This window comes from Hylaeus volcanicus, chromosome 5 (assembly GCF_026283585.1).
Source record: "Hylaeus volcanicus isolate JK05 chromosome 5, UHH_iyHylVolc1.0_haploid, whole genome shotgun sequence".
NCBI lineage: Eukaryota > Metazoa > Arthropoda > Insecta > Hymenoptera > Colletidae > Hylaeus > Hylaeus volcanicus.
The window spans coordinates 24,416,582-24,428,263 of NC_071980.1; the positions used below are offsets into that span (position 1 = coordinate 24,416,582).

The window sequence follows — 11,682 nt, forward strand, 5'->3', positions numbered from 1 at the left end:
TCAGCCTGCGTATTATAATGCTTCGTATGAATCTATGCTCATAGTAGCTGTGTGTAGGGAGCCTAAACGAGTCGTGAAAGAAGCAAAGATCAATATTTGACGATCATCGAGGGATCGAGCGATCTGGTGGCATCGTGGTCTTCGTTATTTGTTTTCTATTGTATCGTTGGAATCGTTTCGCGGAACATCAACCACCGATGCCAAGGCGACGACGATAAATCCCCTCGTAATATTGGTAGACCGGTTTTCACCGAAGGTTTTCTGGAAACCTCGCGCAAGGCTGCTGCGTTTCAGCGATCCGACGGTCAAAAAGTGACCCGCGCGAAATTGAAGTTACGCATCCAGCGCAATTGGGACGTTTCTTTGGCCCATCTTTTTCTGCCCCGTCCAGTTGAGCGTTACGAGCTGCACCGAGAAATGTAGTTTGGCATTAAGGAAGTCGATTACTGGCGACTTGGAAATAGCGGTACCTTTTTGTTGAGAAGGAAAGAGTTCGGATCCGAAGGGAACGAAGAACGAATACGCCAGGGATTCGTGCAATAGCGTTCAAGTCCAGGTTTAGTTATCATCGTGTAGAATTGTGCATCGCGTTCCGATGGTATAAAATTGGGAAAAAATTCACGACAGGAGTTCCGTACGATCCTCCAATGCCGATCGTGCGTTCGTGTTTCACGCAGGTGCACCTTCGGATACCACACACACATAAAACAGTGTACCTGATAAGGAGTGCGGTGATTTATGCGTGAATTTCTGCAACCTCTGGAACGCGCGTTACAATACGGTGAACGTACCGTGATTGTTAACACGAAATGCTAGAACGACCGCAAAGTTCATTGTTTAAATTTCTGCTGAGAAGGCAATTCCACGGAATTCTTCTTGATAAGTATTCTGTGCTGAGGCATGTTGAAGAGAATACTCGTAGAAATGAATAGGATACGTGAGGTTTATTTTTTAAAGATTGCCATGAAATAAAATCCATAGCACAAGAGGTTACAAATCCTAGAAAGCAAAGCACTACACTATCCCAATTTTTCCACATATTTTCAGCGATCCATCGAAGCATCAACCAAGACTGCCACGTATGCACGATAAAACCTAACGACATCGTCGATGCGGCCATTGCGAAACGCGCCACGCGAATTTTTATTTAGAACCACCATTGTCAGCCACCGTTTCGCGATTCCCGTTTCGGCTTAACCGAAACCGATTTTTTGCCAGCAACGGGACGACGGGTCGTCGCTCCTTAACCTAGCGGTGTGTATCAGCGGTTTGTATCAATTTTCGCCAAGTTTCAGGACGCGCGTTTGTTCCAGCAGCCTCGCCGTTTAATTAACCGGTACAGACCCCACTCGAGCGCCCTGGATCGTTTGTCGTCACTTCCACGTCCCGAGTAGCCTTCGTAGGCTTTTCAACCCGAGCATCGTCTTTTAAACTGGCCATTATCCAATTATCTTGGACCTTTAAGTCTGGTGGCCCCGGTTGCCGCAATAATTAAACACCGCGCCGTGCGGCCGCGTACCGGGAACTAAAGCGAATTAAGAAACCATTCGGATGTGTCGAGGTGTCGCGTTTAATGCTTCAACTCCGTTATCGTTTCTCCTGGCAAACGTTTCAATTCGTCTTAGCTCGCTTCCCGATGGTGCTCGAGTCTGAACGGTTCGTGACTAGTGCGGTGGGATCATGGTCAGTATGTTACAGTCCGAGTCAATTTCAGTACCTGAAGCCCGAACAAGATTTTATGAACATTATAGCTGCGAGGATCTCTGGGATAATTTTAAATGACGATTCTGTTGTTGTTTCATTTATTTAATTTATTATTATGTCTTTTTAGAAAGTTTTTTGATTAATTTAGAGCAAGGATGAACTATTATACAGTGTAAGGGCTGAACAGAATTAATTCACTGGCGAATTCATTGACTAATTCAGGGTTAGTTTACAGATTAAACTTGAAAAAAAACATGTCTTTTTGGTTGTACGTAATATGAAATATACTTAAACCAATGAAGGAATATTTAAATGGCTGCACTATATTGCCGCCATTTAAATTACCAAATGTAAATAATTACTACAGACTGTCCCTATGATATAGTTCGAATTTCACATTTGATTGAAAATACTTAAATATTATTAACGAACATTCAATATAGATTAAACATTATACTGCATTTAAACATCCACTTCTGTGTATCTCGATATGCTTTACTGTCAGTCGTTAAGTGTTCCATTATTCAGCATATTAATTTCACATTTGCACTTACATCGAACAACCAAAGTTTGATTTTACGCGAGCATCGAGCGATTATTTCAAAACCCTCGACATAGTTACAAATTGGAAATAAATTCAATAAAAATTCGTACGTGGGAACTTGTGCCCCGAGAACCGTGACAGTAAAGCCCGTGTTTCGATCGAAGTACACCTCATCAATGGGTAATTTGTATAAATCGGAACTCCCGTGTTCGCCGCTTCATAATTATCAAAAGTACCACGCGCATTATTAATCAACCAGCCGAGCAAGGAATCTTTCGAAGAGCGGACTCGAGGTCGATTAATCGCGTTTAATCGGTCATTAATCTTCGAAATACCTTTAACACCGGCCATGGGGAGTGTCGTGGCGTCGTTTTGCGGACGCTAATTACACTCCGGTCCCCGTGTGATTATGTGGCCTGCATTGGAAACGAACCTGCCTCTCAACATGTGCGCACACTCGTCCCAATGCCACGGATGCTTTTGGGGTAATCCCACGTAGTATTATTAATGAATGAAACGTTTGGAAATATAGGAAATTTAGCGATTTACGCAATACTAGAAAAAAATAATAGTTTTCAGGATACATCACTCATAGGACACTTTTTACATCACTTTGTAGCAAACAACTTCGTTATACTTCGAAAAAGAAAATGATCTTAACTGAAGACTAACATCTGAATGTGACCTTGATCTTTTCTTGCAAACCAACCGTCTCCATTAGAAGCTGTCCCGCACTGAGAACATATTCCTTCCAACAGTTTATTTATATATCGAGAAATCTTGAACGTAACTGAACACATTCAATCATTTTCTAGAAATCATGACAGTTTTACTTAAGAATAGTATCATCCGGAATCTGTTTAACAATTATACAAATTAAATGTAATTATAATATTTACAGATCCGAGGGTGGCTCGGATTAAATAGTCGAAACGTCGATAAATCGCATGCTCGTTTTTAAGGCTACAAGATGTGGTCTTAATTCCGATAATTTTATTGTGTCTCACTTGGGAGTATTTTCAGCTTACGTAGGAATTTTCGTATAATATTCGAACGAAAGTCCTGCAATGATGTCACAATTTTCAATTTCACTGAGATCAAGGCGCTACCGTGCATCGCGTTCACCCACTGGCATAATACAATGATTTATATTCCTTCGGTACATATGGGGGAAAGTGAGCACAACGCACAAAATTCGCAAACTGGGATTTCGTGGAATGCGTGAAACGACTATCGATTTACGGATATTTTATTCTTTTCCAAGCCAGCCCAGCATTCAGGTGAACTTATTTTCAACGAAACTGTGAAGAAACGTAAGACTTGAATGCAAATACTGCGTCGGCATTTGCAACATCCTGTGAGTTTCTAATTGTAGATTCTGGATAATAATGTTAACAAATTTTGTGCTCTATGGAAAATAGTGGACAATCATTTCTTACTTTGGCAATTAGAGCAAGACAAATACAATTTTGTTTAGGGAAATTCTTTGTAGAACAAGAGAAACAGAATGTTTATAATATACATAAAAAAACGTTATAGAATAACAAAATTATTTGATTAAAAAAACTAGTAATAATAAATCCTTGTTCTCGCATTGATGAATGAGACTTCACGGCGAATAAAAATATAATAAAAATAAAAAGCACGAGCGCAAGACAAAACAAAAATGAATTCGACGAGAATGGTAAACGATGTTCCAGTGCATTAAATAGTTTCACTTCCATCAAAATGGTCGGCCTTCGTCCACATTAAAAGACACACCGTCACGGATCAGACCTTTCCCCGATTTTCTAGATGACAGTTACATCTAAAACGCTCTGGGAATCATAGTTCCATTGCACAAGGCACGGGTCGACAACGCAGAGCCTGCGAGGCGTTTTCAAACGGCCCGTCAATCATTTTACGTATTGTCTGGGTATTGACGATGATTTTTATTAGTCGTTTTTCATATTGTAAGAAACAAAAACACACACTCACACCGTCGTCTTCGTAATAGATCTATATCTAAATTAGAAAAATCCCCTTGTCAATTTCTGATTTTGGTCTCGAAAACAAAAAATTGTGATCCAATGAACAAAGAATCTCATGCAGAATATTTTCAATGAATTCATGGTCGATAGAGAAATGTACAAAATATATATTTTTTCATGTTGTGACAAGAACGATGGAAGTGGTTCAAATGTTTAAATAGGGTAAAATATGTGTACCTTATAAATCACTCTACACTACTCTAAAAATTTAGTTAAAAAGCTTTCGACTAAAGCAGAAGTACTCCTCTCAGACACTCCAACAACAACTGCAATAAATAAACAAAAGTATGGACGAAAGTACTAGGATCGCTAAAGAATTAAAATAAAACCGCTGAATCCTCTTTTGTAAAACCTTCTGTAATAGGTATTCGTCGACCGTCGCCAGGATGTAACGTTGATGTTCCATTGTGGCCAGTGTCGCTATAAATTTTCCAACCCCCTAACGCAAAATAAAGCAACGAGGTCATAATCTTCCAAAAGAACCGCGGCGACTTGCCACTCCACACTTGCATAACGAAAGTGGTGTTCACCGGCAACGACATACGGCTTGCGCATTTGATCGCGAAAGCCGAGCCGCGCATGCATAGGCGTTCGCCCAGCGTGTATCCCGCGTTAAGTATAGCAATCACCGGCCAGATAACGCCTGTATCCTTGACTCTAAGCGCACACGTACCGCTGCGTGCGCCTCCGCACGCCGTATGTGAATGTCACCGAGGCGCGAGTGTACCCATAGATTTCAGGAAAACCGGAATAGCCGTGGCGATCGGTGGAATCGTCACACGCACAGTGTGACAGAATCCCCCGGAACGTAGCTAAAACGTGCGAACGGTGCTCGAAACCGAGATTCGGGGGTTTGTTTCGTAACAGGAAAATAGATATGTCAATGTAGATCGTTTAAAAATCGACGCAGAAGTATGTATAACAATGGAATAGGTATATGTATTTCATACTAATTGGATTTAAATGTAACGTGCTTCCGTTCTTGTCACTTAGACAATTTTAATATAATAATTACTAAACGAGTCTATATACATTTAAAGTCTTTTTTTTTGCATGTTTAGGTTCTTTACAAATCCATAGAGATTACTGGATGAGTCTTGATGGTAGCTTAAAATTCTATTATTATTATGAAACTGTCTTTTCTTACATTGATATTAGTATTCGTGTCTGGAGACCTATGTTAGCGATCTCTTACGTGTTATTAAATATTTTTTAATAGGGTCGATAACGTTCAATTTTACTTTTAATTTGATTTAAAATTTAAGGAGAACAAAATTATGACTGATGAGTAACTAGTTTGTTTTGTACCATCGTTACAAGAAGGTGTAACAACGAATGAATTGGCCAACGTTTGGGTGAAAAAGAGAATGAAAATTCGTGTTAATGTATTTGTGATGTCCAGATTCGTTGGTATCTACTCAAGTGACTCTGAATGCGGAAAAATTGATATTGGTGTTTGTACAATATTAATGGTTACTAGTTGATACTGCAAAGTTTGTACACACAGTGCCTTGCTCCGGGACACAGCACGGCGAGGTGGCGTAATTAGCATATCACCTTGGAACGAGCGTTATCTGCAAGAAATTCTTTTTCGAAAAGCCACCCGAGGATAGTGAGTGATGGCCCCAAGGGTGTAGGCCGAGATGACTAAAAGACAAAAAGGAGCGAAATTTTTCTCGGATGTCAGATAATGAAGATAAGTAACGGATAGTTAAACATGAATATTCTGCGTACGTTATTTATATTATTTTAGATTTTTACTTTTAACTCTGTATTTTATGGAAGTATAATATTTCCTATATATATATTTTTATTTCGCTTAAAAAGTTACAGTATTTTGACAAAAATATTAAAGTAATTGTTATAATTGCAGTAATAAGTGTTTGTTCATGTAACTAAAATGAATTGGACGACTTTTTCACCTTGCTTTTTAAGCAAAAATGTTTCTAAAATATAGATTATTTATGGCTCATTATTCGTTATTGAACAATGTATATCATAAATTAGTATTCCCAATCAATCAATAAATCATAATAAAAGGACTCGAAGAGTCACTTTTGTTAGGAATACGAGGATCTCTTCAAAATCCTTATGTAGGTCAAACTTCAGTTGCATCTAAGGCCAGGCTTATTAGGTCAGCCTTACTGACTCATTCACCAGTGAAACCTGAGTGAAACCCCAATTTATTTCTGTGGTTATCATACTTTGATTAAAACTTTTAAGACTGGAACAAATTTTTGAATGCTTGTAGTCATGTCTGTTTGTATTTCCAAGCATAATCGTGAAATGAGACAAATTCATTTGGTAGTCTTTCCTTTCTTTTAAAAATGAATAAAATAATATTAATTCGTACGTATTAAATTAGAAGGAATGTAATTGAGTAAGGATTACATTATCATTTAATCAAAAAAAGGAACAAAATTATAAGTTTAATAATAAAGAACAACGAAATTCAAATGTCGAAACTTCGTACTTATTTGGCTATTTCAATGAATCGATCCAAAGTTGAATTAACTTGTCCCATTTTTTTTTTATAGTAATTATGGTTGCTAATGCATACATATGAGTAATTTTCTGGAAAACGTTTAGCGTTAAACTTTAATGTTTTATATTTACTTCGCGGAGAGGAGAAGTGTATTTATTCTTCAAATTGAGAAAGCGCTGTTAAATATAGTACGAGAACATTGATGAAATCACTGTAGGAAATGTCACGGTTTGTATATAAAGGGTGGTGTTTCTGAAAGTATATGACGGCTCGCATCGAGGACGTAACAAAGGTTGATGTTAGCGAATTCGTGACATTTATGCTTATGATGTAATTTAGAGTTATTTAGTGTAGATGCTGGATGGTTACTCGGAGTTTGTGAAATAAGGAAATGGTATTCCTACCGAGTATATATGTCTGAGTTTTCTATTATTCATTATCAGTTCTATAGGTTACTCCAAACAGTTATTGCCGATGATAACTTGTATATTTTCAAATGTTTCATAAGCCTCGTAATTCTTCATCTAAAGTCACGCGGTGTCAAAGTATCGGGAACGTAGGATTATGTTATTGTACAACAGATAGATTGGTCATTTGTATAAATGCATATGAATTGAATTGATTAAATAATAACAGTAAAGTGATGGTATTATATATCAAATTATCCAAGAATACAATATCACAGTCATTATACTTTTTTAATATTAGGTAGATTACATGATTCACTGACAAAGTATTAAATGTAATTATTAAATTCAAGCAACTTCATAAATAAATATATCGTTAAAAATTGCATGCAATTTATATTCAAAAATTAGCATAACGTTCTCGTTTATGTTAAATTACATGAAAGTTTCTTAATTAGTTTCCAGGAAAAATGAATAAAATGACAAACAAAGAGAAACAAAAAGGAAAGAATCCGGAACTCTCGGGTCAATTAGACATTAATTTCGCGTTGCTTTTATTCCCACGTACGTTCAAAATTACCGTAGGTCAGTGAGATGCTCCAGAGCTAAATTAGCATGGAACAAAAGTTGCACACGAATCAGGTGTCTACGAAGCGTATGATCAAGTTTGAATTCCGTCGAGTTCACCGTGAATGTTACCATTAGAAAACATAACGTTCGGGTACTGTGCAATGCATCATGAATGTATCGATTATCCTCGCGATATTTATATTCGTATCACAAGTGGCAACACACAAGCTCGTTAACCTTAAGGCACCTGGGATCTAGATTATTCTCAGTATATTCCACTTCCTTCAATTATCGGTATTTGCGTAATTTAATTAAAAGGCTCCTTCTTGCATGCAAATCGTTGTACAGTGTTTAGAAATAAAGAAAGGAGAAATGTGAATACGAATTAATAATCGTAGCTTGGAAGTTCCTATATTGCACGTTTGAATTAACATTCGTGGATAATATTGCTTGACATGACTATTTTGCAATTACATGATCCTTAATTAATTTTATTCTTTCAGCTACGTCCTTCAGAAAAGTTTTTGTTTGAATACAGTCGATCATGCTGGTACTCAAGTTTCAATTTTTTTCGATACTTGCATTTGAATCATTACCTTATTTCATAGTCTTCAACTACTACAACTAGGTCATGCTTGACTCGAGAGGAGACAACTATTTATTTAAAAACGAATGTCTCTACATCATAAACTGATCATTTGTTTTCAAACAAAGAAACTTTCTTCCGATTTAAAGTCATACCTGACAAAATCCCAAATAAACATGTGATTGATCCCAGATGTTACTCCAATGACAACCCTGTAAAACTGATTCATATTCCAACCATATGAAGTGTTCCAAGCTCAAGCGATCGAGACTCGAATACATCCCCTAAGTGAACCCCCTAAGTGGTCTCGCATCGACGAAAATAAAATTCGCGACAGAGGTACTGGACACACGACGGACTTCCTCATCGTCGAGAAATATTGCTGCGCGGTCAATCAGCGATAACAAAGTCGCCGAGACTTTGAACGCACTCCTTCTCCACAAAGGACCTCGCGTAAAAAGTGAAAGTGCCACGTTCCGCGGTGGATCGTTTTATCAAACCTACTAGAACGATGCGCGGACAGACACACGCACACAGAGCGACAAGCGTCCACATACGCGGGAAATAACGACGGGCAAATCGCTACTCACCAGCAGGAAAAATACCGAGCTCGTGGCAGTGGCTTCGAACGATATTCCGCACGCCATTTCTCGCGATCGAACCACCAGGCACCTCCTCTACCAGACCATCCTGAGACTTGTCAGCGAGGCATGCGGCTCCTGGCTACGTCGGGCTGCGGCGCGATTAACCTCCGATCACTTTTCCACCACAAAAACCACCACGATATACGAACAGGCCTCTGCTCTCCGCGAAATGCAATTTCAGGCTCCTCTTAATCATTAAAACTCCCCGAGTCGATCGCCGGAACGATTTTGCAGCCGACGGTGTGTGTGCCTCAGCAGAGATCCCAGCTACGAACAAATCCTCGATCGCTGATTTCTCTCTCTGTCTCTGACCGCTGCTAGATCGATACCACCTTCCTGGAGATCGACTGCGCCAGGATACCGCTGCTCCCGTGGATCGATGCTCTATCGGATCGACGTGCCCCGTTTCCGATCGCCAGGCTTCGGTCAAAGACGCGTTTCGGAGCGAGGACTAGACGACGCGGACGTAAGCCCCAAGTCGATGATAATCGAGGACGATATACCGCGAGGTTCTCTCCTCGTCGATAAAAGGTGACGATTGCACGGTCCTAACCGTAGCACAGGGCTCGGGCAACTGACAGCGGGTCAGAGCCGCGGCACACGGCGCCACGCCGCTCTCACAGCTGATCCGAGAGAGCCGATCGCCTCTACTCGCCTCTCTACCCTCTCTCTAACACGCGATTCTCAACCTCCGCCACCATGTGCTCTCTACGATTTACCTTGGCTAACCGGAACGTCAAGTGACCGGGCTGACGAATCGGCTGGCCCGCACTAGCTGCGTGTCATTGCTGCACCATGCGGGCGTTGCAACCTTTGTGGACGGCGCACGGTGGTCCATACTACTCGGCACCGAGTAGAACGTGGCGTTTTTTCATTTAGTAACCGTGGCGACTGTTATACGGTCTATTGCGACAGATATTCCGTCTTCTTCTATGTTTAATGATATTGTATATTACGCATGGACATAGGAAGGAAATCATGAGTCCATTAATATAAATGAAAGATATAAATGAAATTAGTTAAAATCACTGTTAATTATATATGAAATATAAGCTGAATATTACATAAACTTTGAAAGTACGATTGCGTCCTCTTTTGAATTTAATAGCGCTAAAGGTTCGCCTTTAAGGAGTACTTACATTCGAAACATCGTGTTCTGTATACGTGTCCTGAATACTCGAGTCCGCAGTGGGAGAGTTTTATAAAAATGGTGTTTAAGGTACTACAGAAAGAATTCGAGCGAAAGGAAAATCGGAACGATGATAAGGATTAGGATTTTGATTTTTAATAACAACATACTTTTTACTCCATATCATTTGCGTTTTGACAGAGAGTTAACACCCTCACTTTTAACAAACCTTTCAAAAACAATGTTAATTCAAATTTAATGGAATCTGATTAATCACAAGAATTAGTTTCATCGAATCCAATTTAACCTCTGACAAAATCATAGTTTGATTCACAGCAGACAACGTAAACTTTTGTCAACATTTACTGCAATTTAAGTATACATTTTCTCCTCTGTTAAACGCGTTCGTAGATAAGGTTACGAGTCGCAAGACACGATGCAAGAAATGAAACCAGAAACACTACACCAGGGTGAACGACATCCCACGAAGGCGATTAAAATTTATTCCCGATACCATAGGAAATTTTCTTTCAGCCTTTTATACCTTCCGGTCACTCCTTTAACAACAAATCAAGCGTAGTAACGACCTGATAGCCATCGGTATATTTTTTCCAGGGCACTAGTTCACCTCGTTTATGCGCTAATGTTGTGGCCGTGATATTCAAGTGGAAGTTTTGTTGCGGTACAATAGTGTAAAGAGAAAGTATTGTGAAACACGCATTACCGCACATTACAACGCGGTGTTAACCATAACGATTAAATGGACGTTAATGACGTCAAATTATCGCGTCTTAATCGGCCACGGCGAGAAGAAAAATGTGACATTGATGAATTGCCATGCCCATTTTCCTTTTTCTATCGAGTCGAGAATAATGGATCTGGCACGTCCAACCCTTAACGGTCTCATTGCTTTGTACGTTTATCGTGCGATACAATTTATCCTTAGAGCGTTTAGTACAACTTATAATTGTACGACTAGTTATATCTCGGAACTCGAAATGTCAAACTATTTAAATTAGAGGCGTTACTTTATAATATGCTTTAAATTATTCTCAATTACACTTGGATAGGATGTCCTGCCTGTCGCTCTAGATGTAGTTGAACAATTTATTATTACTAGAATGTGGATGTTTATGGATTTATAGCGAATCGAAATATTGAAACATGTGTGAAAATGTGTGTTTTATAAACATCCGCAGTCTAATTATTACATTAATCAAATTGTCACACGTGATGACAATTCTTCATCTTCTTAGTAAAAATTTGTATAACTAGAAAAGTGCTTCTCTTTCACTGATGTTTTTAACCCACCTATGTCCAGATTCACTACTAAACAAATACTCGCCATTCAAAATTGTTAGAAACGGAGTTGTTGGCAGCGCAAAAAGCAGAACGTTCCTTCTGAACTGAAGAACCAATGGCAACTCTAAACGAGCTGCTGACATTGAACTGTTGTAAAACGGTCGAAGGCTACGAGCATTTTACGGACTGCACATCGGGTCGTGATCTTCCATCGCGAGGTCGGGGACGCGGGTTGCGAATAATTAATACCTTAAGAATTATTTATAAAACATTCATTGCAA

General features: G+C 39.2%; 1 protein-coding gene across 1 annotated transcript in view; it reads right to left on the reverse strand.

Annotated features, from left to right (window-relative positions):
* LOC128876872 (uncharacterized) overlaps positions 1-9,523 on the reverse strand; it is a 60,389-nt gene extending 50,866 nt beyond the window's left edge. Inside the window, exon 1 of the mRNA XM_054123626.1 lies at positions 8,917-9,523. Coding sequence (XP_053979601.1) covers positions 8,917-8,973 — 57 coding nt within the window. The 5' untranslated portion in view covers positions 8,974-9,523. The remainder of the gene's footprint in view (positions 1-8,916) is intronic.
* Between the last annotated feature and the right edge of the window lie 2,159 nt (positions 9,524-11,682).